Genomic DNA, 27,117 nt, shown 5'->3' with positions numbered 1-27,117 from the left:
CTTCTTCTCGGTCTCTGGACCCCTGGAGCCCTCATTCTTTCAAATCCATATGCCTTGTTTCTCTCCCAACTCCACTGGCCACCAGGCCACAAGCTGCTGGGGGCCAGGGCCCAGGGGCTGTATGTTGTCAGGGGTGGGGTGGGGGGCCCTGGAGAGCACAGCGCCTGGCAGGGAGTCCAGTGTTTACCACTGATCGGCTCAGGAGGAAGGAAAAGGGAATTCCGTGGGGGAGGGGCGAGAGCCATGAGGGAAGAAAAGGGCTTCCTCTGCCTCAGGTACCGCACCCAAGGGCTGACCACAAGGCCCAGGCCGGCCCAGGCCACTTCTCTTTGTTGGGCACAAGGGGATGGCAACAGCCTTTGTTCCAGCAGCTATCTTCCTCTCCTCTCCAGAGGACCCGAAGAGTGACCAGCAGAGACCCCTGTCAGGGCTGGGTGCCACTGCCCACTCCCGCTCTCCATGGCTTTCCTTATGAAGCCTGGACAGCGGGACATGGCAACATGAGGGTTGTGGGCAAGGAGGGGAGAGGAAGGGTGACTCAGATGCTTGGGGGCTGGGGCCAAGCCCCTGGTCTGAGCTCCTTGGTGTCCCGAGTCCCTGTCTCATGGTCTGGCTCCTGCAAAGCCTGGGAGAAATGTCTGTGGAATGACAGGCTCATTCCTTTAGGGTCTCCCCTTCAAGCCATCCTGCCACCGGCACCACAGGTCGTTCCAGAGCGCCCGCCGACCCAACTGGCCTTCCAGTGTCCGGTGAGCACAACGCAAAGCCCTTGGCCTGGACACAACTGGCCTCTCCTCTTCCGTACTTTCTTACATTTTATTTGACAGACACATAACATGCTTTGTGCCAGGCACTGTTCTAAGCATTTTACAAATTTAAACTCATTGAACCTCATTAAAATTAGTAGTAGCATTATCCCCATTTTATAGGTGAGGAAACTAAGGAACAAAGAGATTAAATAACTTGCCTGTGGCCATACAGCTAGGAAGTGGCAGAGCTGGGGTTCCAGCCCAGGAGTCTGCTCTAGGTCCATGCTTCAAACCCCTCACTCCCCACCTCTGGAAGGGGTTCTCTGTGCTTGGCCTCTGGCACCCAGTAGTCTATCTGAAACGCCATTCCCATCTTGTGCTTAGTGACCTCTCTCATCTTCTTCTTCTTGTCTTTTCAGATTTGGCTCAGACACTGGCTCTGCTGGAAAGTTCCTCCCAGCCCCCTCTCCCGGGGGGGCGGGGTGGTGAGCTGCTCCCACGCTTGGGCCCTCTCTCTGTTATTCTCAGCCATTAGCACTAGTTTGCAAGCCTGTATCCCACACCAGACTGTGGGCCCCTGGAGACCAGGAACTGCCTGTAATTGCATCCCCAGGGTCTAGAAGTGCCGGACGAGGACCGAAGAGTGAATGGAGGAAAAAGTAAATGGTCCAGGCTCTGCTGCCTGGATGAAACTGAGAGCACAGAGCTTCAGGGCACACCGACCCAGAGGCTGGCCAGCTCCCGAGGCCTTCCCGCCGGCACTGGAGGGACAAGTTGCTGGTTTCGGCTGCGCTCTTGTGTCTCAGAGGCACACACTGAAACTGATCCCTGACGGGGTTGCCCATATCTCTTAGTGTCTCCCAACACCCTGCTGGCCCCCAGGTCCTTCTTCCCTCGTGGCTGTGGCTGAGACCTCTTGTTGCCTTCTCCTGTAACTGCAGCAGGCTCCCATTCCCCATCTGCTTGGAGCAGCATGCACCATCATCCCTCATTCAAAATTTAACTCCCGGGGCGCCTGGGTAGCTCAATGGTTTAAGGCTTCTGCCTTCAGCTCAGGTTATGATCCAAGGTCCTGGGATGAGCCCTGCATGGGGCTCTCTTCTCAGCGGGGAGCCTGCTTCTCCTCTTTCTCTCTCTGTCTGCCTCTCCACCTACTTGTGATCTCTGTCTGTCAAATAAATAAAATAAAAATCTTAAAAAAAAAAAAAAATTTAACTCCCTTTCTGAGCTTTCTGTCCATGTTGCTCCCTCCTCCATCCCCTAGATCTTCTCAGAATCAGCTGTCAACCCCTCCCCTACGACTCCCCAGCCCTGCCTCCATGCACCACTCACAGGACCTTTTCCTGCCTTCGAGGCAGACACTGTGCCTAAAATCTCTTGGAGAAGTTGCAGGAGACAAAGAGCTTTTGCAAGGATGTGGACCCAAAGGTCCAGAGGGGTTCCATCTCTGACCAGCTACAGGACCTCGTCAGGTCTCTCACCCTGAGCCTCGATTTCCTCACCTGAGGGAGGTTAACACCTCCCTGTCTTGCTCACGGGAGCTGGAAAGTTTGTTCATGGAAACCCATTCCTCAGTTGACCAAAACTTTCAAGACAGGAAATTAACTCCAGAGGCCTAAACATTAGGACAGCCACTCTGGAGCGCAGCTTGACAATGGCTGTCTAGAGGGAAAATACACCACCGTGTCACCAAGCACCAGCGGCCCGAACACACGAGGAGCTGTGGACTGGAACAGTCCCTGAAGGACTGCTTCCAGGGCAAAGACCCCGCCTGCGCCCGGACTTCCATCAGCAGGGTACTGGGCAAACAGGCTGTCTGACAGTTTCAGAAAGGATTAGTACACTGCAGCCCAAATGGGCACACCAGAGCTGAGGTCTCAAGACACCTAAATCTCCACAATGATATGGAGGAAAAAACCCTTAATTCCGAATAGGTACAGCATGCCATTTAAATCCAGTGCAGAGGGGCGCCTGGGTGGCTCAGTGGGTTAAGCCGCTGCCTTCGGCTCAGGTCATGATCTCAGGGTCCTGGGATCGAGTCCTGCATCGGGCTCTCTGTTCAGCAGGGAGCCTGCTTCCTCCTCTCTCTCTCTCTGCCTGCCTCTCTGCCTACTTGTGATCTCTCTCTGTCAAATAAATAAATAAAATCTTTAAAAAAAAAAAAAATAAATCCAGTGCAGAACCACACAGAACAGTACTACCTGTTGCTACAGACAGACACACCTATGTAGGAAACATTTTTTAAAAGGCCTGAGAATACAAACACCAAAACACAGGATTGCGGTTTCCTCTGGGGAGGGACACATGGGGCCTCTACCTCCATCTAAAGCAGATACAGCACAACGGTAAGATTTGACCGAAGCGGTGGGTGTTTCATGATTCTGTACGCTTTTCTAATTGTAAAATATTTTGTGGTTTTTAAAAGATTTTTAAAATAACTCTTTAAAAATGCCCTTCCCAGCCCCCGAGGGAGAACGGCTCCCTGGGGTTGCTCTGCATCTTCCGAGGATGGGTTTCAGCAGCGGCATGGAACCCCAACTGTGTTCCTTACACTGTCTCATAGTAAGAACCCCGTGTCTGTGAGGCCGGAAGGTCTCCCCCCAAAGGATGCCTTCCAGAGTGGGGGTGAGCGGGTGGCAGGTTGTGTCAGTGGGGTGTCTGTGTGGGCTGGGGAGCAGGAACCAGCTTGCTCCCTTTCACAACCGCCCCCGCCTTAGTAAAATGTCAGCAAGCTGGGGAAGGGGGGGCGGAGAGCCAGGCAAGCTGTTAACCCGCGAGATGCTGATGCTGGGGCGTGGGCGGCGCAGGCCCGGTCTCCCAGACAGCTATTTTGGCATGTGCTGAGATCGGGCTCAGCCCTGGCAGGGGAGAGGCCTCTACGTGGGAGCTCTGGACTGGCGCTCTGCCAGGAGCAAGGGGGAGGAGGTCTTTGAAAGGGAGGGAGAGGGTTCTGGGGCCCTTCCTCTCTCTTCAGACCTCTCACTGTGAGGCGCTGAGTACAAGTGAGGCCCAGTGCACTGTGCTCTCCTCCCCAGCACCTCTCCCCAGGCCACAGGCCACAGGCCACCTGTGACCTCAGGGTGATATCAAGGGTTCCTTTGCACATGTCTCGAGTCTTCTGCAACCTGTGCTTTGAAAGCAAAACAAAAGATCACAGACTTGCCCCTCTACTCCACACCCAGCCGGGGAGCCCAGGACAACCCGCTCCCAACCCATTCTTCCTCATTCTCTCGTAGTCCCATTCCCAAGGGTCCCCCCTAGCCCACCCTTGCTCCCCCTGCAGATGGGATCCTGGTGGCAGTTCTCTCTTGGGGTCCAGGAGCAGGACGTCTCATGGGTCTTCACTCCCACACAAGACACAAATCTCTTCATCTCACAGAGCACTCAAGCCCCTTTTTGGGCTCTACCAGTTTGGGCCTGGGAAACTAAAACAGAAGAAAAGGGTGCTAGTAAGTAGGACGGCCTGTGTTCTGAAAAGATCCAGTGGGAGCTGCGTGATTCCCAGGCCAGGCCTCTGACCTCTTTGAGCCTTTGTTCCTCATCTGTAAAATGGGAATAAAACCAACTACGAGATTGTTCTAAGGAGTACATGAAAACAACTGTTAACTGGCAGACGAAGATGAGCTTGCACATGACATGCCTGGATGCAGGGGAGTGTGGGGGAGGGCGGGAGTGGTTGTGCCCCCCTCCTCTCCCTGGGCCACAGAGTCCCTGGTCTCACTCAAACCTGCTCTCCACCACCTGACTGGGTCCCTTGTGTCTCAGCTGAGGAAGGGGGCAAAAAGGAAAGAGGGCAGATGGGTAGCTAGTTCCTCGAGGTCGCCTGGTCACTGCTCTGGCCTACTCTTCCCCACACGAAACTACCTTCCAAGGCTGCCAGCCCTGACTAGAGTGCCAGGCAGGTCCCATGCCGAGAACTCTGGGGGTGCCCTAAGGGTATCAAGGCCTCCACAAAGGAAACAGAGAAAGCAGTCCAGGGGAGCAAGAAATGAGTGCTTGGCACCACCTACTCATCTCACCCAGGAACAAGGGCCGCTGCTAAGCCTAGACACAGGTGCGACAGCTTCCCCTTCTTACCCACGCTGTCTCCTGTGATGACTTTGAGAACTACTCAGGTGGCGGCAGCAGCCATCAGAAGGAGAGGCAGAGGGGGCAGGGAGGAGGACAGGTGGAGGTGGGGTGGAATGTGCTGGATGGGGAGGATTCCTCGGAACACAAGGAAGGCTGTGGGGTCCTAAGATGTGGTACAAACTGACCTAATACTGGAATCAGGGGACTGGTGCTGGTGTCCCAGATAACCCCTAGCTGGCTGTGAGACCTTGGCCCAGTCAGGGCCACATCACTGGGCCTCAATGTTTAGGGCAGGGAAGGGGCTGGGCCAGGTGCTGTGGAGGGCTCCCAAAGGGCTTGCCTTCTGCCTCCTTCTGACCGGCTCTGTCCTGGCAGGTGGGGTATCAGGTAACCGGCCGGTGGGCGGTGGCTGTGGGTCCACCCACAGCAGGTGTTTGGTACAAGTGGACTGGCTCCAGGAAGAATCTCCCCTTCCACCTCCCTCTCCACAATGGTAGCTGTCGCCCCCCTGTGTCACTCTAGCAATACTGCAAGGACAAGTTGCCCATCAGCTTCTGGACCTTGAAACTCTCTCTAGCCTTTGCAGGGATATAGGGACCCGACCTCTGCTTCTCCTGGAGCCCAGCACAGGCCAAGTCTCAGAGCCAGTGTGCCCACTCCCTTCTTCTCTGCTTGGGGGGAATGACTGGTAAATTCTGGAGAGGGCTCCAGGAAGCCGAGGAAGGATGGTCTGATTCTCTTTCCCCTACCTCCCGCTGCCCAGGGCCAAGGCTTTCTGACGAGGGTCACTCAGTCCTTCTTCCATCCTTGCCTGGGAGGACACCATTCTCCTGCTCTCTTTGGGAGCTGGGGAGGCTCCACATCCTGAGATCTGACCTTTTCCGAGTATGACACAGACAGAAATTGATAAGAGTTGCCCATCCCCTCCCCTGACTTATGAGCCAGAGCCTCAGGCGGGTGTGTGGCAGCAAAGGAAGATAGAGAGAGAGAGTGAGAGAGAGAGAGACCCATTCCAGTTCCTGACCTCCGCCAGCTCCATGCTCGCACATGACATTACCGGTGGGGGTGGGGGCATGCACAGCAGAATGGGGTAAACTGACACACAGCTCAGCAACCGGGGTCACTTTTTCTTCTCCAGCTGGCAGGAACCCAGGGACTCTGACTTGCATCTGGGCCACTCCCAGTATTAGCCTGAGTAGGACAAACCACTCAAAGAGGCCCCTTTGCTCCCAGACATCCTGGCACCACGGACAGGGGTTTTTGCTCTGCAAGAGGCATCCCTCAATACGTACCGCCCAACCACTGCAGAAACCAACCCAAACTTCAGCTCAGGCAGCCCAGCGGACACCCTCTACTGGTCTGGACTTCAAGCCCCGGCTCACTTGGGGCCATGCGGCATCACCTCTCAATGGGACCTATTGTCTCAAACTTGTTCCACAGGTACATTTCATGCCCTCTGGGAACTAAGGACTTTGAGCACTAAGGAAGGGCAGGGGTGGCAGAGCCAATGCTCAGGCTCCCAGGGGCTCTGGAGGCCCAGGCTCCTTATGTCTGGGTGTGTGAAGCGCCAAGTAATTTCTGATGCCCCTGAGGTGCAAAACCAGTTAATCCACAGGCTGTGCGACCTGCCCAGGGTCAGGCTGCTGGGACCCAGCCAGGGGCTAAGCATGAGTCCTCTCTCTAGGTGTGCCCTGGAAGAGCAGGAGGGGACAGGAGTCAATTTGCCTCCCATTTGTGACTGACTACCCCCTAGGCCAATAGGATCTGAAGGATAAGGACAGAGGAAAACCCATTTGTCCTGGGATTAGGGCAGGGCCTATACGGACTCTTCCAGGAGGGGCTGATGGTTCCCAGCAAGGATCCATGAGGTGGAACTGGGCTGGATCATAGCCAAGCTTTTTGTCTTGCTATGCTAAAAGAGAAGAGATTCTTACCGCTCCCCAGATTCCAAGAGGGTGAAACCAGTTGTGGGGGTCTGAGATGCGCTTTAAGGAAAAACCTGACAAAGAGGCTGCCATTCAGAGACTGTTCTACCTGCCTAGCTCGGGGATGGCAAACGCGCGGCCTGGGTACCACCACTGCCCCTCCCAAGCCCACAGCAGAGTGCTGATTATAGAACTCAACCACCAAGCCAAGACGGAATACAGCAGCCACCGCCAATCTATTTGTTATCTTTGGTCCTCCCTTCTAGCCACTGTCAATTCACTTATCAGGTCCCTCAGCCCCAAGGTGTGAGGAAGGCCTAAATGCAGAGGGTAGAAGCCCAAGGAGAAGCAAAAGCCTGGTTAAGGATGAACATGGAGCCTGAGGAAAAGATGGAGGTGAGGGGCTGGCTTCAGCTAGGGCACTGGGGACTTTCACCTGAAAATGGAAACCAGCAAAGGTGGCTGGATGAGATAAAAAACATTCAAGCCGCCAGGCCCAAAACAAGTGTACTATTCCAAATGTCTGCCCTTCCCTACAACCCAAGCAAGGCGGAGGAGGTCAGCCCCAGTGGGCATCTGAGTCTCTTGAGCTCCCAGGCCTGTCAGTAGAGTCTTCTCTCACTGCCCTCTCCCTGGCTATGGGGTCTCCAAATATATTCATTTCTGAATGCCCCACTGCCCAGCACAGCTACTACACAGAGACACTTCTTACTTCCAGATCACTGTTTGATTTTCTTCTCATTAAGCACCTATCAGATCACTTACCATCCCCAGAGTGATGTCATACTTTGGTCCTCAAACCCAGGAGCATATTAGAAACACTTGTGAAGCTTAAAAACAACAACAACAACAACAAAAAACCCCGTCCAGGCCCCATCTCCAGCACTGATGAGTTAGGCATGCTAAGGATACGATCTAGAAATCTGAATTTCCTAAAGCTCCCTAGGTCATTGTGATGTTCTGTTCAGGAACCTGGTCTAGAGAAAGGGTTTTGGACTGCAGTTCAAACTATCGCTCCTTTTTCCTTGCTGTGTGATTCTGGGCAAACCACTTATGTCTTTGAGCCTGTGTTTTTCCTTATCCATAAAAATGGAAAAGTCCCACCTCTCCTGCTTGGAGAATTACGTAAAGGTATTTGTTGGTTCTCTTGCTTCTTGTTCTTTCCCCCCTGAACGTGCCTGAGGTTCACCCCACCTGCACTAACCTGTGCCCTTCAGGAGGGGCACAGCTACAGGTCACAAGAGCCCGACACTTGGTACCCTGTGGGCAGGGACAGGAAGCCTCTGGCGGAGCCCCTCCCTCCCCTCCGGAGCCTGTGAACACTGGAGGCTACATCCTGCAGGGCTGGGTGTAAACTGCTCCATCTTGTAGGGCTGTGGGTGACAGAATGAGGTACTGGAAGCCTTGTACCCTGCCCCATTTTATATGGCACCGAAGCTTGTGTGGCTTCACAAGAGCCCACAGAGCTCCATCTGGCAGTGTGAGAATCCTGATCTCTGGGTGTGCTTGGTGACACAGACACAAAGAACAGGGCCCTGGCCACGGTAAGGCTGGCAGAGGGCACAGGTCAGCATTACAGGTTTGCCAAGCCGCACAGCAGGAGAAAACTGCCCATGTTATTGGTGGGTAAAGTCTACCCTGGGAAGGGTCAGGGCAAAGCTCGAGGAGGGGGTGTGCAGAATGCCACAAAGCCAGGGCAACTGAAGAAAAGTGAGAGGGAGGCTTTGGGCAGGCTCCAAATGGTCAGAGTCCAGCCTGAGTTGGCTCTGGGGTCCTTAGCTGATTGGCTGCAAGCTCCCTGGCCAATGAGAAGGGCAGGGGTCAGTCAGGAAAAAGCCCAAGGAACCAGGTGGGGTCCTCCTGGGGCTCCACCTACCCTCACCTTACACCAGGGCTGCATGGCAGGAAGGACTCCCAGCCAACGCGGGCACACATGCCATGAACTGCCTGCCTTCCACCTTTCCACACCCTCCCCCAGTTCCTCACCAGAGTCCTGGTCAACCCCGTCCCAGGCACAAGACAGTGACATTTGGTGTGCCGGAGGAGGAGGAGGCAGCACGGAGCCTGAAGAGCCACAGCGCAGATTTCAGACTGCTGCCCACCCCATCCTTCACCCAGCAAGAGCGGGATGGGGGTAGGGAGAGCAATGCCTACCGCCTGGCAAAGGTAGAGGGTAGGGTCTCTCCACTAATTAAGAGCAATATAGAACAGGTGGCCAAGCACCCTCAACCTCAACGAGAGGCTTACAGTGATGAGCAATTAGCTCAGTTGCCAGTGTTCTGGGACAGCCGGTATCAACAGAGGCCATGTTCTGCAGATGCCGTGCAGTGGCGGTAGGCAAACCGCCCCACCGAGGCGCAGGGGTTGGGGGCGGCCGTGACACCTTCCCCACCTCACTGCTGCCAGGGGGCTCAGAGGAGGCCCTGTTCTCTCAGTGCCCAGAACGGGCGAGCGGCCAGTCAGGGGGGACCCTACCTGCTGGTCCTACCCCGCAGGCAAGTTGGAAGCAGACCCTGCCTTGGTACCACAGAGGAGGCGCGCTAAGCCGCGGGTGTCAGCGAATGACTCCCACCCGGTGCCAGTGCCGGGACTCTAGGAGCTGACCCCGACGCGGAGCCAAGCCAACTCAGCCCATCCGGCCGGCGCCGGGCGGAGACCTCCCCTCGCTGTCAGTCCGGAGACGGCTCCTCCTGGAGCCCGGCGCGGTGTCCGACCGGTGCCGCGGTGCCCACCCCGCTGCCGCCGCGCTCACCTGTGCCCGAAGAGACGCAGCCCGGGGAAGCGCCGCTTGTTGAGGCGGCGCGGCGCCTTGTCCGGCTCGGGACCCGCGTCGTGCTCGGAGCCACTGGACGAGGCGGAGGCCGACTCCGAGTCGCTGCTCCGGGCCTCGGGGCTGCCGTCCCGCGGCTCCATCCGGCCCTAGCCCCGGCCGGCGGCGGGCCCGCGGGAGACGCCCATGCCGGGCCGGCGGCCGGGGCTTAGCACGCCGGCTCCGCGCCGCCTGCCGCGACCATGGCGCGCCCTCGCTCCGCCCGCCCCGCGCCGCGCGCCCCCGCGCCCCACGCCCAGGTGCCGGGGAAGCGGCCGCCGCCGCTCCAGGAAGTGCCGCCAGCCGCGGCCGCAGGACCCCGCATAGCTGGCCGGGCCGCTGCCTGCCCGCCGCCGAGCACGCCCCCTCGGCTGCGCAGCGGCACCGGCTCGCGGCGCCCTCTGCCGGCCGCCGGCCGCGCCGCCACCCGCCTCGGCGGCCAGGAGAGGGAGGAGCCCGGGAAGGGCGGGACCCTGTAGGTCCCGCCTCCCCACCCCTAGGCTGGTCCCCCTGGATCCCACAGTATTTCCTGGGGTCTCACACGCGGGCAATGAGCACACCCAGGCACACACGATCTTTTCCTCCTCTCAGCCCCGCCCTGAACAACCTACACGCTCACGAGTGAACCCCTGACGGAGCAGCTGTCACCACCACTCTGCCCCAGTCACACCGGTGCTGATAACTCTCTTGCACACCCCATGCCTGCTCACAACCACTCATACAGTCTCCGCCCTTACCCCCTTGGCTCTCCCAAATCACACCCCCAGGAACATAAGTCATACAGTGTTCCCCGTACACGCAGAACACACACGCCTCTCACACACACTTCTGCTCACTCATTACTTAAACTAAGAACACGTCTCACCCCGGCATCACACTCAGACATATACGTACCAGGACCAAAGTCACTTAGTGACCCTAGCACACGCCAACAGAGAACATACACGGTTCTCATACAAATTCATCTCCTCAGCTGTTCACAGTTGTTTCCAACCCTTTTGGACACGCCTAACACAATCGTTGTTTTCCCACAACAATATACAATAAATCCTCTCCATCTCTTACACTATGGGAGTCACCGGCATGCCTCTTACACACTCATACAGATGCACACAGAAGGACCACACTCTCATTCACCAAGATAGACACCCACAGGAAACATACACATCTTTCTCCTGCTCACAGGATCCCCCCCTCCCCCGCCACCCCAGGAGAACAGTTATGGTGGCCACGTCCCTCTTGTACATGTACCATACACCCAGAAACATGCCTCGAGGATGCGCGCACACACACACACACACACACACACACAGCTCCACAGGCAGCAGAGGTCATCAACCTCTGGAGATGAGGAACGCAGTTGGAACCAGAGGAGTCCCCTGGGGGTGGCACAGCCAGGACACGTGCTGGGAACCAGCAGCTGGGCAGCTTCTGACAGCCCCTGCCAGGCTGACCAACAGAGGCCAGGAACCTGGAGAACATGGTCCTCTTCCTCCCAAACTCTGCCACCCTGATGCCCACATCAGTTGCCCGCTGTTTCTGTTAGCTCTCCTCTCTGCAAAGCCACATCCTGTGTCACCTTCACTTTCACCCTCTCCAATGGGCTTCGTGGCAGCCCATTTTCCAGCCTTACCCAGCCACATATAACCAATGCTCAGGGCTGTGACCTATGGGCATGCCTGTGGTTTTGAGAAATAGCCGGTACCCAGAAGCTCAGAACTTTCTCCCAGCGTCCTTCAAGATTCCTGTGGGCCTGGAGAAGGTCTGACCTGGGAGGTCGGCACAGCCTTCCAGCTAGCAGAGGTGCCCGGTGGGGGGACCAGGAGGAGGGCACTGAAATCCCCAAGTGGGCCTGACGCTTTCCTTCTGGGGTGCACGGGTCCCTCTGAGGAAGTTTCCCAATGGTTCTGACACCAAGCTCCGAGGGAGGAGACCAGAGAGGCAGCTGGAGACCCCACTGAGTTTGCTTACACAGCCTTACAATGCCCAAAACCACACTCCCGCGGGAGGCTCTTCTTCCCAGCCCCTCTGCTGTTAGCTCCCTCAACAACCCAGCCTCCAGCACACGGTCCCCCAACAACTCAAACATCAGAAATCTCCTCACCCTGTCAAGAGCCCCTTTGCCCTTTTCTGAGCCTCTGCAGAGCTGCTGGACTATAGGTGGGCAAGCTCACGTTTTCCACCACCCCCAACCGAGAGAAAAGAGGATTCAGAGAGGGCCAGAGGTCCCGCTGCCCATTCCTGGGCCACCTCGAGTACCTACTGTGTCCGGGGGGCCTCGGCTGGGATCTGTGGCACGTCCCAGGAGCGGTAGCGCCACATCTGCCTCAGTGCCCCTGGCTTTTCCCCTTCTTCTGTCCCCAGCGCCTCCGCGGGGCCCAGAGCTGTGGCCTCATCGCAGCCTCCCCCGGTACTGTGACCAGCCCCCAGTACGCTCATCCTGCCCGGCGACTCTCTTCCTCTTTCGGCACTTCCTGACCGGGGGGCCCTGCAAGAGGCCGGCCGGCCTGCCGGCTGCCCCAGAAGAGGACCAAGGCCTCGTAGGCGCCTTCCGCTGGCTGGGGCAGGAGGCTGGCTGGGAAGAGGAGCTGCATGGGAGGGCTGGAGGCAGGTGAGGACAAGCCCAGCCCAGCAGCCAGGAGACAGCCCGAGTCAGAGGCTGCCCGTCAGCCGCCAGGCTTGCCTGGGCTGGAATCTGAACCTCAAGCTTCAGTCCAGCCTTCCTCTCCATTCAGACTCTCTGTGCTCTTCCCCTCTTGTTCCTGCTATGATCTCCCGCTTCATCACAACTATGAGGGTAAACGGGCGGGCAGTGGACAGCCCCCACACTCCTCTCTCTCCTTCACACCTCTGTGAGCATCACACCATATAACGCAGGGCCGGGCTCGTGGGACAGCGGCGGAGTGGAAGGAGTAACCAGAACAGAGCCAGAAGATGTGGGCTCCTGTCCTGTTTCTGCCACTTACTGGATCAGGTCAGCGAGGGTTACTTCTCTGAGTCATCTTCAACCCAATAAAGTAGGATGTAAACAGACAGACTGATGAACCTATGTCAGGGAGCTTTTCTGAGCCTCAGTTTTCTTATCTGTAAAATGGAAGGGAGCATGAGAGTAATAATGGGGCTCATGGAGGTTAGTGAGGATTAAATAAGAGGTAAAAGGGTTTACAAATGAAACCCTTCAGTTAATATTTATTCAGTGCCTTCTGTGCATCAAGCACTATATCAGACCATGTAATAATGAGCGAGGAACAAGAGCTCCAACCTCACACAGCTCAGATTCTGGGGAAGACACCTAGGAGACAATATATGAAATAATGTCACAAGTGCTATAGAGAAAAATGAAGCCAAAATGAAGGGGAAAGAGTTTGATGAGGAGGAAAGAGTTTGGTCTCCTACTTGGATAGGAGATCAGGGAAGGCTCCTCTGAGGAGGTGACATTTGAGAACAGACCTAAATGAATCAAGAGAGCAAATGACATGACTATTTGGGAGAACAGCATTCTAGGTAGAAGGAACAGATGCGGCAGAGGCCCTGAGTAAGGAAAATACTCGATGTGTCTGAAAAATAGCAAAAAGGCCTGCTGGACTTTGAGGCCTTTGTGGAGATTTGGTAAATAAATAGTAAGGCATACACTTTCTCTTTATTGTCAGGGTTGGTTCTGGGAGGGAAATCGTCCCTTCCTCAAGCATTCTTTAAACCACATTGCTCTGTAATTAGTTCTTGAGCTTTGTATGTGTTTGTTACCCCAGAAAAGCTGTAAATTTCTCGAGGACAGAAATGGTGTCAGTTCAGTTCAATAAACATTTACACTACAGAACTTGCAGACACAGGAATGCACACGATGCCATCCAAGCCCTTGGAAACCTCCATCTGGTGCTATAGTCACCTTTGTGTCCCTCATGACATAATATTTCTCAATAAATATTTGTTTAATAAATCATGCTATGTCATGAATAATTAACACCCAGTAGTGATAAAACAATGGCTAATATTTCTTGGAAGAGTTCTGTGCCAGAAGCTTTGGAATCCTTACAACGACCCTATCCTATTATTTTCCTCCTTTTACAGATGGGGAAACTGAGGCCCAAAACTACTAAGCTCCTTTTCCAAGGTCACCACTATGGTAAGCCGTAGAATTAAGAACCTCACCCCAGAGTCTGTATCCTTCAATAAGACATCCCTGGCCTCTCTGGGGTTGAGACATAGCATGGTGATGACTCCGAGGCTCGGCACTCCCCTTTCTGCAGCTCTCCCTCCATCTCTGAATTTCTCTGGGCAGGTCCTGTGTGCTGCAGCCCATCAGAGACTCTGCCAGCCAGGCCAAGGCCTCTTTTAGAAGGCGACTGTTGCAGGGCCGTTTACGCCTCTCCCAGGGATTCTGCAAGGAGCTTGAGCAGTTAAACAGAGGAAATGGGGCTGGGCTTGTTTTTAGTCTGAGGCTTCTGGCAGCCCTGGAGCAACAGAGAGCAGGAAATGTGACTCGTGAAGGGGAAACCAGACAGGCTGGAGGCTCTGAGAGGCAGAGCAGTCCTGATTGTGGGACCAGGATCCCCCTGGGCTTGTGCTCCTCTAAGCAGCCAGTAATTTCCAGGTGGAGTTGGGAGAACAAGGTTGGAAGGGACAGGTGCATGGTGCTGGGGAGGACGCCCTTTACCGTTCCTAGGACGACATGTGCCAGCACTGGGGAGCTGGGGACCCCTCAGAATGCACCCAGATACACACAGGAAGAGGAATCTGGGTAAGAAAATTATTCTGGGCTTTGTTGAGGCCCCAGAGGGTAAGGTGTTCTACTTTCAGTGGCCTGGATCAGCAAGAGGGAGCTGGGGAAAAGAAATGTACCAGGGCACGAAATGCTCAACCCACGATCTGGACAGCCTCTGCTCTCAAAACCAGCCCAGCCAGCCTCCTTGGCCTGACCTTCGAGGCTCCTTATGCTCTGGTTCCCAGTGTCTTTCTTTCTTTCTTTCTTTCTTTCTTTCTTTTTTTTTTTTTTTTTTTTTTTTTGCCTCTTTGTCCAGGCTTTCCCTGTGGAGATTTTCTCTCAGCTCACACTATGCCCGTGTTTGCCTCACAGTAGGTGCTCAATAAACATCGCTTCTCTTTTTTTTCACACTTGCCTTAACATGCCACCCTTACCCGTGCCAATCCCTTCCGTCTGTGATGTTCTCCTTGGCCTGTCTGCCCGTCAGGCTTGACCAGTCAAGTTCTCCATCCTTCCAAACCCAGGCCCAAGAAACAAAAGCGGGAAAGTGAAAAGAGGCCCAGATGCAGGATCTATGGGTTCGAACTCCAGCCCTTCGCTGTGAGACTTTGGGCATGTCCCTTAACATCTCTGGGTTGGACCAGATGATTTCTGAAATCTCTCTGTCCTGATTCATTTGGCTCTCCTTCCCAGCCTCCAGGTTTTTCCTTATTCATTTGTATGAAAATATTTTATAAATACCTAAGTCTCGAAGGTGGTCCTAGAGCCAGCATTCTCACTCCACTGATTTATCTCTGACATTTACTTCTGTCCCCCCAAATATTCCTAGATCAGGAGACCTTTGATACACATCAGTTTTTTGTCTCCTTACAAAATTCTTGACCCCTGCGTTGCTCTTAACTCCGCACTGAGCGCATAGTATGAGCTCAGTAACTTCCCATGGAAGTGGAGAAATGCTGAATAAAGGTACCCAACAGACTGAGAGCAGAAGGAGGGAGACTGGCTTCTGGCTTGCACGAGGGGCTGTGGTGTGACCTGGGGAACTTTTTGAATCTAAGTCCCTCCTCAGCCACTAGGCACCTGCTGAAGCCCTTGGGAGCCATCCAAACCCCAACAGCACTTGCCGATCGATCGCTGGCCTCTGCCCAGGTGCGACGCCTCTGCCCCCACAGAGGAGACAGATGTACTTGAGTAGGGCTGCAGGTGCCCCTGGCTAGTGACAGATGGAAATTTGATTAGGCTCCTTCTGGGCAGCCTCATGAAAGCCATGTGCAGGAAGAAATCAGGAGTGGGGAGCTGGGATCCTCCCCCACTGTGAGGATAGCACTGGAAGTTCAAGGGCAGTCCCTCAAACCACATCCCTCAAACCACCTCCCAGGTCCCCAGGCCCCCAGGCGGGAGGTGAGAGGAGCCTGGGTGGTTCTTTCATTACTCTGGGCCCGCTGGATCTGCCCAAAGGTGTTCCCTCCCACCCGAGCTGTAGGCAAGCCCCTGCCACCAGAGCCTCCTACCCTCATCTACCAGGTCATACATTGTAGTTGCAGAAGCCACCTTTCAGTCCTCATGCCTCCTGTCTTATTACCCCTCCTAGAGAAAGGTATATTTAGAGCCAAAAGAAAAGATCCTTAAAGATAAAGTCCAGGCCCTTGGAAACCTGACAGAGTAAAAAGGGCTTTGAAGTGAACCGCCCAGGAGCCCTTGAATCCCCACGTACTCTATGAACACTGCCTAGCCTTCCCTCGGCAAACATCTGTAGGTCAAGAGCACTGGTCAAGCACAGTCAAACTTAGCAGAAGCCAAATCTCATCCTAATGCTTTCCCTAGCCACTTCGTATATCCTTGAAGAGAAGTCTTCCCCAGCCTGTTCCAACCCTTGCCTTTGGGATCTAGACCCTTCAGGCGCCTCTGAATGCTCTGCTCTGAAATTGTACCAATCGAAGCAAAAATGAGACTCCAAGCCAGGCTTCCCGATGCTTGGCCCGGGATTGTCGGCAGCATGCCGGACAATCACCCTTTCAAACTGGTCCTCCCAGCTTCCTTCCGAAATGCCCAAATGGCTTGTGTCCCTCTGGTGCCGGGGTGGGGACATGAGCTACTGGGGCAGGGGGGAGGGCATGTCCCAAGCACTGTGCGCCACAATAGGGTTGGAGAAGCCCCGCTTTGGGATCCCAATCCCTGCACTGCTCTTGGCCCCACCTTTGGGCACTGCCCTCCATGGCCTTTGACTCCCTAGTCAGCAAGAACCTCGGGTCCCTGAGGGGAGGAAGGATCTCCAGGCTGGGCCTGGTCCCTGCCCTTCCCAAAGGAAGGAAAATAGATAGACACCCCCCAGCTTCCAGCTTCCTTTGGCAGCAGACCCCTCCTCCAGCTCCAGCTCAGCTCTCTGCCCCCGGTTTTTGCATTTTTAATTCAGGACAGAATGTGATCTCTTGCAGCTCCTTGCTTTATCCTGTTGCTATTTAAATTACAAATCGTCCCCATCTCCCTGTCACTCTTGGGTTATTTTTAGCTTCTGGTAAATAGCAGCAGGGAGAGTTGGATCAGGTGCCCCTCCCTTGAGGAGCTGTGTCCCTGCAGCCCCGTGCCCACAGGAGGGGCACCATTCCCTGCCCGTTGGCGCCCCCAGTCGCTCCCCTCCTCCCAGCCCCTCTCTGGGGGTGGAGGGGGTCGGGGGGAGAGCTGCGGCCTGGGACGTGAATCGTGAATCGTGCTCAGCTCTTGCTTAGTCTCCATTCAACGCTGCCACTCCCAGGTCTTCTTATCCATCACTCAGGGCTGACTTCCCTCAGGGGTCTTCCTGGACACCCTCTCCCACCCCCCACCCCACCCCGCCCCCTCCCCGGAGGTCCAGCTCTAGAGGGCCAAAGATCTCCTAACTTGTGTCTCCTCTTTGCTACCAGTCAGGAATTTTACATATCTTATCTTCTTCAATCTTCCCAGCCCTTCTCCTGTGCGGGTATTACTGTTCCTGTTTCCCACAGGAGGAAACAGGGTCAGAGGGGAAGGTGACTCAATCAGCTAGGAATTAGCACCCAGGTCTCTCTGACCCCAAAGACCGCATGTGTGTGTGCAAGCCCTCTCTTGGTGGGAATGTGAGGGCCACTTCACTGAACGCCCAGGTTGATTCTCAATGCCAACCATCATTGTCTTTCCTGTGTGTTTGTTCCATCGCATCCCATTGGATTGGGGGTGGGCAAACCATGGCTGATGGGCCATATCCGGCCTGCTGCCTGTTTGTGGATGGCTGTGAGCTAAGAATGGTTCTTATAATTTTAAATGGTTGGAAAAAAAGCAAAAGAATAATATTTGTGACAGTGGAAATGATATAAAATTTAAAGTTCAGGGTCTATAAATAAAGTTTTACTGGAATGCAGCCACACTCATTCATTTACATATTGTCTGTGGCCACTTCTGCGCCACAATGGCAGACTGTGGGACTTGCAAAGCCCAGGATATTTACTATTTGGCCCTGTACCAATCTTACTTTTGGCAGGGGAAGGGACCATGTCCCATTCTTCCGTCTCATGCAGCACCTGGCCCAGGGCCGGAACTATAGATGGAGGTGCTGGTCCTCCTTCAGGGTCCTTTTGAGGCCACAGGAGTGCCCAGCTTGGGGGAGCCCCCTGCCAGCCATATGGGAGTGATTCAGCTCACATGTTATCTTTTCTCTCTCCTTCAGCTTCTTCACAGGTTTCAAAACGTGCTTCTCTACCCAGATCACCTTTTGAGATGCTCAGGTCTAATCCCAGACTTCCTATAGCTGGGTCTCCAGGGATAGGACTTTAGAAAGGGTTTTGGGGGGGGGGGGGATAATCCCCAGGTGATGCGGTGTGGTAACCACTGGGCTTAGCTCCAGAAGCCCCAGCTCCCCATCTTCTGACCCTTTCAGATCAAACCCAATGTCCTTGGTACCCCTCTGGCTTTTCCCAGGCTGGACGCTGCCCTCCAACGATCTCCTGAGCCCAACCCTGGGCATTCAGGACTTTCTCAAGTATAGGGGAGATAGCTGTCCTCAAGCCCAGATGTGGATACGAGAAGTTCTCCCCACTTCCCTTGCCCACCCAGAGTCACTACTGGCCCATACCTGCCATCTTTCCATCCTGCCAGGGCTGCATCCAGCCCACAGTGGGGCTGTGGGAACCTATTTCCCAGAAGCCATTATGTCCCTAAAAGCTTTTAGTGTCCTGCTGAAAGCCCCCATCCTCACTTACGTCAGAGACAGCCCGGCCTCAACCCTGCTTCCGCTTCCACCCCTCGGCCCTCGGATTTTTGTGCCTCCGCATTTCTGTCTAAAAGCCTTTTCTCTCTGTGAAGGGCTTTCAATTGCTTTTCTTAGCAACTCCTCACAGCGGGGTGGGAGGTTTATCTGCGAGCCAGAGCAGCATGGAACTGTGGCAGGGGGAGGATGTGAAAAGGCCACCATGGGTCTTAGGCTTACCAGCCCCCTCCCACCACCGCCCCCCCAACCCCCCCTCCACCAGACCTGTACCAGGAAAGGTGGCATCAGTCACCAGGCCATGCAGGACTGCAGCCCCACGGTAGGGCTTAGCTTGAAACCCAGCTCATTCCACTGGGTTGCCCTGAGAAGCCCAGGGTTGTGCTTTTCCTGGGCTGCTTCTGCCCTTTCCCCGGGGAGCTCTTGCCTTAATGCCTTGTGCTGCCCTGGTCCTAAGATGGGGCTCCTGGCCTGACTATAGGGTGTGAGGAGGTACCTTGCATGATCTCTCCAGGTGTGACAGCTGGACCCCACCCCGCCCCCACGCTGTCTCCTGTAGCCCTCACACAGGGGATGTGGAGGTCTCCTGATCCCTTCACAGTTAGAAAGGAGGCACAGCTGGGCCACCCTGCGTCTTTTGTGACTAAGGCCTCAAGTTTGGGCTGAGGAGGGGTGTCCACTTAGGAACCAGCCTGGGGGAGATCCCAGCCCTTGCCACTGCTTCGGGGTTGGGGGGGGCACACGCATGCGTGCTCACACGCATGCGTCCCGTCTCAGCCCTTTCATTGTTCTCTGGTTCCAATCCTCTAAGCCTTAAACCCCATTCTGGCCTCCTTTCCAGCTTCAGATGCTGTGTGTCCCTGTTCCACAGTCAAGGAAAATCTTGGGGTCATCCCCTTATGGGATAGATGAAGAACTGAGGTTCAGAGACAGAGAGATTGTCCAACTCAAACACATATAGTCAGGCCCTGGCAGAAGTGAGGTACAGGCCAGGCCTCTGGACTCCCAGACTCATACTTCTTCCAGGATTCTACATTCTCTGTTCCATTGCCCGTCAGTCTCTGGTCCTCTCTCCTCCCCCAGAGGACGTTCAGGGGCTCTGTTATCTGCAGCCAGAAGGCAGGGGACAGATGACGACCTCCTCCCAAACTTGTGTCCTGGAAGAACTGGAAATGGAGCCCCCTGATTCCTTACATACCCCAGAAAGTGAAGGTAGAGCCCACGTGAACCCAACCTACTTTGTATTTATTCTGAGTATCTCACTTCAAGATGGTGAAGTTTTCTGCCCTTCTCCTCCATCCTACCTCAAGTGATGGAGGCCTGATACTATCATAATCCATTTAAGTCCTTCAGGCTCCCAGGGCTGGGCCAGTTTCACGAAATCCCCTCCCAGAAGCCCCAGGGAGAAGCCGGGCAGCGTGAGACGCACCTCAAGTCCCCAGGTTGTAAACTGACAGGAAACCTGTCCTCTCTAACGCGGCCGATGGCTTCAAGGACTGCAGATGCCTCAGTGTCCCTGTGGACCCTCCAGAGGAGGTCACTCTGGTCTATGGGATTTAGAGGGGCAGCAAGTCCAAGTTGAGGCTGTGGTCTGGGAGAGGAAGAGGAAGGGGAGAGCTGCCCCTGCCCCGCCCCCACCCACTCCTCATACCTATCCTCTGGGTAACTCACCCACTCTTGTTGGAGGGGCAGCCCCCCTTCCTCACTCCATTCTAAGTCCTAAGTGTGGTCTCTGGGACCCAGTCCAGCCAATTCCTCCAGGAAACTTCCTGGGCAGAGATGGCAGGACCCCAGAGGCTGGGAACCTTGCACAGGCAGAAGATTCAAAGGAAGTGAGAGGTTCACCGAACCACTGGGGATGCCAGTGAGGGCCCCACAGGGCAGAGAGGTCCAGGTGGATTCCTGCTTCATCTCTAGGCAGCAGAGTCTCAGCCATGGTGTCGGGAAGCACCTTAGTCACTTCTATAAGCGAGTGTCTAGCACACGGTCAACCCATGAGAAAGTTCAGGCAGGGCCTATTGCCTGAACCCGGGTCCCTCTTCTCCCAGAAGAAGGGCCCAGGGGCCATCTCCCAGCTCTCCTCAGCAGAGAGGCTTGATGTCTTGGTCATTTCTCTCCTCGGCGCCTAGTACAGTGTCTGGTACTCAGTTAGCATCAGTAATCCCCATGTCGGATGAATAGGGCAGTTCATAGAGAGAGGGGCTCCCAGAAGCGCCCCTTCCCCTTGCACACGGATAGCAGAGCCCCCTTGGTAGTCATCTCTGAATCCCCAGGGCCTAGAGCAACGCCAGGCAAGCGGCGGGTCCTCAAAGAATGTTGACTGAAGGGGGGGGTGGTCCCCAGCTTTGAGCTTCCCTCTGCCCCCATTCTCCTTACCTGTAGGACACCTGCTTGCGTAGGTGCAGCTGGCGGAACCGCTCCTCCACGGGGGGCATAGCGGCCATGCCCCGGGGTCCCTCGGGCCACAGCTGCGAGACCTCGGCCTCCTCCCCCCGCCGGCAGCGGCGCCGCACCACCTCCTCCTCGGCTGCCCGGCCGCCGCCAGCCCCGTCCCCGCGGGGCCCTGCGCCGCCCGGCCCCTCGGCCATCCCGCGGCCGTCCTCTTCCCGCGGCTGCTGCGGCCTTTCGGGCTTGCCCGCTAAAGTTCAGTCTCCCTTCCTCCTGGGCCCGGGGACGCGAGGCGGGGAGCGAGGGAGGGGAGCCCTGGGGCCCGCACGTCCCTCCCGACGCCGAGGCTCAGACGACGGGAGCGGCGATTTGCCCGGCGACGCGCCTGGGGAAGGCTGGCTGGGATCGTCCCGCGCCCCCGGGGGTCCTTGGTAGGTGTCGGGGTGCTGCGTCGTGCGCGCTGGGGAGCTCCCCTGACGGCTGGAGCCCGAGCCCGAACCGAGCCGGAGCCCGGGCGGCGAGCGCGCTCCTGCAGCCGCCGCCACTGCCGCGCATCAGAGTGTCACCTTAGAGACACCCGCCAGCCCGCGGGGTCCGGAGGGGGAGGGCGCCTCCCCGCCCAGCCAGCCGGCTCGGGGCACGGAAGGAGCGATCCCGGCCCAGCCGGCGGCGGGCACGAACCCTGCCCCGGGCTGAGGCTGGGGGTGTGGGGCGCCCGGCAGAGCCCACCCCTGCAGCACCTTCCCCGCACCCCGCTTCCCGGCAGCTGCCAATCACCGCCCCGCCCGTCAATCAGCTGCTGCGGTGCACCCCCCCCTCCACCCCCCGCAGCCCTTGTCCCGCGCTTTCCGGCTCTGGCATTCGCCGTGGCGGCGGGCAGGTGGGGAGGGGGAGGTCGGGGGCGGTGACAGGAGCTGGCTTTAACCCTGTCGGCGCCACGAGAATTTAGAGATCCAATTAGACCTGGGAAAGAGCACAGTAAAGGGAAAATGCTCTGGGGTGCATTAAATTCGGGGATGGGCCTGATTGCCGGTAACCCCTTCTCTAGGCCTAGAGCTCTTCCGGACTATTCCAGGAGAGGGACCCGCAGCTGGGGGTGGGGGTGGGGCGGAGAATGTCCAGACCCTGGAGCCGAGGTCTCAAGGCCCAGATAGCTGCTTTCTGTGACCTTACCCCGCTAAGGTTCTTGGGCTAGGGTCTTCCAGAAGGTTCAGTCATCCTCCTGGGTCAGTTGACGCTGATGGGAGAGGAGGAAACCAATTCAGAAAGGAAGGACTAGAGAGGTCTCCTTGGAGTCCATTTTGGACTCCTCTATTTCCCCCTCCAAATACCATGGTTCCCCCTTGCATACTCTCCTCTTGTCCCTGGGATGTTCATCATCTGAACCTCACATCTGGTTGATGATGGGATCCTGGTTGACTTCTCAGATTTAACACCTCCATTTCACTGTCCTAGACTCATCTTCCTGAAGCTGGCCTTTGACCATAGCACTTACTCCCCATCTGTGGAATTTAAGGTCTCCCTTTGCCTATATATTAGCCTGGCATTCAAGGCCTGCCTCCATCTTTCCACATACTATACTGTGGTTCCATCCATTTACTTCCACTCATCTGCGCTCCTTATTCTGGGAATTGGCATGAGGCCTGTATAGCATTGTTCATCTCCAATCTCCTCCTGTTGATGTATTTCAAATTCCGGGGCTCCACTCAAATGCTCACTCTTCCAGGAAGTCTTCCTGGATGGCTCCAGCTGAAAGTCATGCTCCTTCTTCCCAGACCCTATTGCCCTCTTCACCAGGTATCCAGTGTGTGTCTGGTCTAGTCTATGGTTTATCTTTTGCCACTGACAGTGAGCCCAGGAAGGTGGGAAGCACCAGATTCCCAGAGCTAGAGAATGGGCTACAAAGGGGGACAGCTACTTAGGGTTCCTCCAACTCTAATCGGTCCTACAGTGGTCGTCCTCCTATGTGTCCTTATACAGGTTGTTCCCGTGGCCTGGAGTGTGTCCTCTTCTCTAAAATCCTGTCCATTAGTCAAGGCCATTCTCAAGTGCCACATCCCCCAGGAACCCCTCCCTGATCCTCTGCTACAGATGTTGTCTCCCTCCTTTAGCCCTAGAACTATTTCCTGGGCCTCTGTCAGCACCCTCCCCTTCACACACGAACAATAACTAACATCTCATTTGATTCTCACCACAACTCTGGGTGGTAGATATTATCACTTCCTCCATGTTACAGATGAGGACACTGAGACGTCATTCAAGTGATTCAAGCAAATAAATCACTTATTTAATAAATAAAACTACCAAAGGGCAGGACCCGGCTTCCCTCAGCTCTGCGTCCCACCTGTCTCTTGGTCTAGCTCTCCCGTGTTGGGTGAATGGAATAAATGGAAGTGCATTTAAACTTCTTGGCCACAGGGTAGCTTCCTCCATAAATCCAAGTTCTAAAGAAGCCCACCCTTGGAGGGGGTGAGGCAGGGTACTTGGGAGCCATCCCCTACCCCCAACCTCCCAGTGTGCCTTTGGGTTTGCTAATTTTCCTAGCAGCCTGGCCCAAGGTAACCTCCTATACCATGAATTATGGTAGTTCGGGCTAGATTTGACATTCCCTCACCAGCTGCCTAGCTGCTGGGTTTCCAGGTTGGTTTTTCCTTCAGCTCTTTCCTGCAGAGCTCTCCCCGCTGAAACCTTTTTAAACTAAAGCATCTCCCCTTCGTCCTCACACCTCCCCCCAACCCCTCCCCACCCCACCTTAGGACCAGCTGTTGACTGTGTTATGGGTGAGTTGTGGCACTTGCTCACTTCCCAAGAATCCAAGGGAAGAATGAAGGCCCTCTCCCCTGACTAGTCCAGCTACCTTCTGCAGCCTCTCCCGGCTGCAGCTAGCTGCTCTGATCATCTCCAGCCCACTGCCTCTGCACTCAGAAAATAATAGCTAATGCCTTTTCCAGTGTTTACTGCACAGCTGACCTTGGGCTGAGAGCTTTGTGTGCAAACTTTCACTTGCCCCTCACAGCACCTTCAGGAGGGTGGGGACTATTTCACAGATGAGGGCACTGAAGCTCTGGGAGCTGGGTGCCTTGTTAAGGTCAAGTGCAGGGCAGACGTCAGGACCTCCACCCTTAACTGCCACTCTGTTGACAAAGCAACTGAGCCTCCTTTGGAGGTGAGTTCCCAGCCTGGCTCCCCTAGCGACCCAAGGAGCACCTGTTACCTACACCCCAATTTGGCCAGCTGGCTCCTGGGACCATCCAGCCCTCTGGAACTGGAACATCGCTCTGACTCACTCCATTTCCAGGCATTGCCCACAGTTGTTCTCCCTGCTTCTAGGGCTTCAGTTTCCAGTTGTAACCAAGGGTCTGGTGTGGCAGTCTGGATGGGATGGCTGGCACTGGGACAGCCATCAGCTGTGTGCGGGGCCAAGCTGGCTGCTGGCAGAGCATGGAATCTACAGGTCCATCACCAGGGACACGTGAGGGATGTGATGCATGACCCTGAGGAGGTCGTATGTCAACAGGTGGCTTGTGCAAGCAGACTAACCCTGCATCCTTACAGAGGCAGGAGAGACTGCTCTGGGTAAACAGACTTTGGGTGGTGATTATAGATAGCCTCGCTTGGATTACCTCACCAAGCCCTGAGCTCTCTGGATTAGTTGTTCTAGGTAGCTCCAATGTCCTTGGATTTTAAAAAATATTTTATTTATTTATCTGATAGAGAGTGAGCTTGTGCACGCAGAAGTGGGGGGGGAGGGGTAGAGGGAGATAGAGAATCAGACTCCCCACTGAGCAAGAATCCCAAGGATCCCAGGACTCTGGGATTGTGACATGAGCCAAAGGCAGCCGCCTAACCAACTGAGCCACCCTGGTGCCCCTCCCCACCTTTTAAATAAGATTTATTTATTTATTTGGGAGGGAGGGGCAGAGGGAGAGCCAGAGAGAAACTCAAGCAGACTCTGCTGAGTGCTGAGCCTGTTGGGGGCCTGGATCTCATGACTCTGAAATCAGACCTGAACTGAATGGGGGTCTTCTTCAGTTTCCTGTCTCCTCACATTCTGCATCTGCAGAATGCCCTCCCTTTGTCTGGGCTTCTCTGGTTCCAGAGTGGACCACTCCATCCACTCCATGAATCCTTGCCCCACCCGCCTAATCCTCTTCCCTCTCTGTGGGCTCCCTGTCTTCTAGAAATAACCATGGTCAACTTTCTCCTATCCAAAAGAATCACCATATTGTACACTTGAAACTAAACTTGTACTGTATGTTAACTAACCAGAATTTAAATAAAAACTTAAAAAAAATGAACAGCCCCCAGATTGCTCTTGATCTCACCTACCTCTGCCCTCCAGGTGCCACCTTCTGTTCCTTCCTAGCACAGCTCCTCGAAAGAATGCAGTGCATCCCAGGTCCCCCTGTCCCCTTCCCATCCATCCCTCCTGTTCTCACTTCCACCTCACCTCTCCCCAAAACAGCTCTGACCAAGGTCACTGGTGACCTCCTCATTGTCCAAGCGAGCAGACACTTTGTGTTCTTCTCATCTTTCCCAGCCTCTCAGATGTCATCTGACTCCACTGATCTCCACTCCTGGAGGTTTTCCTCTGTCAGTTTCTGGGCCACTCTCTTCTCCTGGCTTTTTTTTTTTTCCCCCTCTCCGATCATTCTTCTCAGCCTCCCTGTACACTCCTCACCTTCTACTGTCTCTTCATGTCCATATTCCTGGAGTTCTACCCTCACTTCTCTTCCCTTTATGTAGACTCAAGACTTGAACACACCAGATACAAACAATGTCCTTATCTCCACCAGGGATCTCTTCTCCTAAGCCCTAGACTTCCATGTTAACGGGAACATTCTACAGGCAGCTCAACTTTGAGGTGTGCTCAAATGAATTATTTTCTCCCCAAACCAGCTCTTTCTCCTGTATTCTCTGTCCCCTCTGATGATCCCATCAGCCACTATGGCCTCCATGTCAGACATTTCAATGTCATCCAGGCTCTGCCCTCACTCCTGCACCCCACAGCTAATCTGATGTCAGAGCTGTTGTTAATTCTTCCTGATTATCTCTGGACTCTGTCTCATCCTTGTATACCACCTGCAGAGCTGTGGGACAGGCAAATCTGATGATCTCACTCTCTGGCTTAAAAACATTCAGTAGCTCCCCATCACCTTCAGAATGACATATTCTTGGTTTAGATCCCGGGAAAGGCCATCCTTTTCACCAGGGCCAGGACTCAGGTGAGGCTAGCTGAGTGCCTGTGTGTACAGTTTAAGGAGGGGCTTGTTCTCAGGCTTGTTTGTACAAGCACCTCTATGCATAGGGCACCCTAACCCTCCTTGGCTCACTTCAGTCCTGGCCCTATTTCTCATGGCTCCACACCTTTGCCCTTGGCCAATCTCTCCACTTCCAACACCCTTACCTCTCTCTACCTTACCAAGTCCTACCCATTCTTTGAGACTCAGTTCAAGGGCCACCTCCTCTGAGTGACCCTCCCTGATTCACCCAGTCTGAAGTCTATGAAGTCCATGTTGCCCTCCATCACACCAGCCCCGATGGCTGGTTTACTCCCCAGCCTCCACCACCAGCCTAGCACCTCTGAAGACAGTTTGTTGAGTGACTAACAGAGGGAACAGATGAATGTCAAGAAAGAGGTCTGCTAAAAGTTATTGTTAATGAGGCTGGAGTTTAGGGCCAGGAGCCCAGTCTCTCGTGGCCTTGCCATAGAGGCCTGCATGTTCTAGCAGCTCAGACTGATGCTCAACAGCAGGCAGCAAAGTCCCTATCCAGTGGTCAAGACGAGGCTGTGAAGGAAGAGGGAGAGAGGATGGCCTAATGGCTAGTTCTGAGGTTCTAAGGTTCCACCAGCTGGTGGGCAGCTGGTGTAGGCACATCCCACCACCACGTCCTGCTTCTGGGTAGGAAAGTATCACACCTGCATGATGAAGTCCAAATGCCTTAGAAAGACATTTGAGTCCCCTTGGGATCTGGCCCCTGATCACCACCTGGGATCTCTTCTCCTAAGCCCTAGACTTCCATGTTAACGGGAACATTCTACAGGCAGCTCAACTTTGAGGTGTGCTCAAATGAATTATTTGAGCCTCCTGGCCTCAGCTCTCTACCATCGGGCTGTTCTAAATGATTTGAATTTCCTTGAAGTTTTCCTGCTCTCTCACATCTGAGAGGCCTTTGCTCAGGCTGCTCCCCTTCTTCTGAAATGCCCCTTTCCTCTCTTCTGCCTGCTTCCAACAGTCCATGTTGCCTCCTCCAGG

The 27,117-nt window shown here is 55.0% G+C and overlaps 1 protein-coding gene across 7 annotated transcripts in view; it reads right to left on the bottom strand.

Annotated features, from left to right (window-relative positions):
• Positions 1–21,563, bottom strand: part of LOC132008377 (diacylglycerol kinase zeta) — a 42,430-nt gene extending 20,867 nt beyond the window's left edge. For 2 of the 7 annotated variants that reach the window (XM_059386905.1, XM_059386906.1), the window contains exon 1: positions 20,849–21,563. In XM_059386905.1, coding sequence (XP_059242888.1) covers positions 20,849–21,060 — 212 coding nt within the window. In that variant the 5' untranslated portion in view covers positions 21,061–21,563. Of the gene's footprint in view, positions 1–9,497; positions 9,730–11,817; positions 12,009–20,848 lie in introns of those variants that run through there. The other 5 variants (XM_059386909.1, XM_059386913.1, XM_059386910.1 and 2 more) reach the window with 3 other exon arrangements.
• Between the last annotated feature and the right edge of the window lie 5,554 nt (positions 21,564–27,117).

Source organism: Mustela nigripes, unplaced genomic scaffold (genome assembly GCF_022355385.1).
Source record: "Mustela nigripes isolate SB6536 unplaced genomic scaffold, MUSNIG.SB6536 HiC_scaffold_148, whole genome shotgun sequence".
NCBI lineage: Eukaryota > Metazoa > Chordata > Mammalia > Carnivora > Mustelidae > Mustela > Mustela nigripes.
The sequence above is the reverse complement of the archived record's forward strand: the minus strand, read 5'-3'. Positions and strand labels throughout refer to the sequence as shown.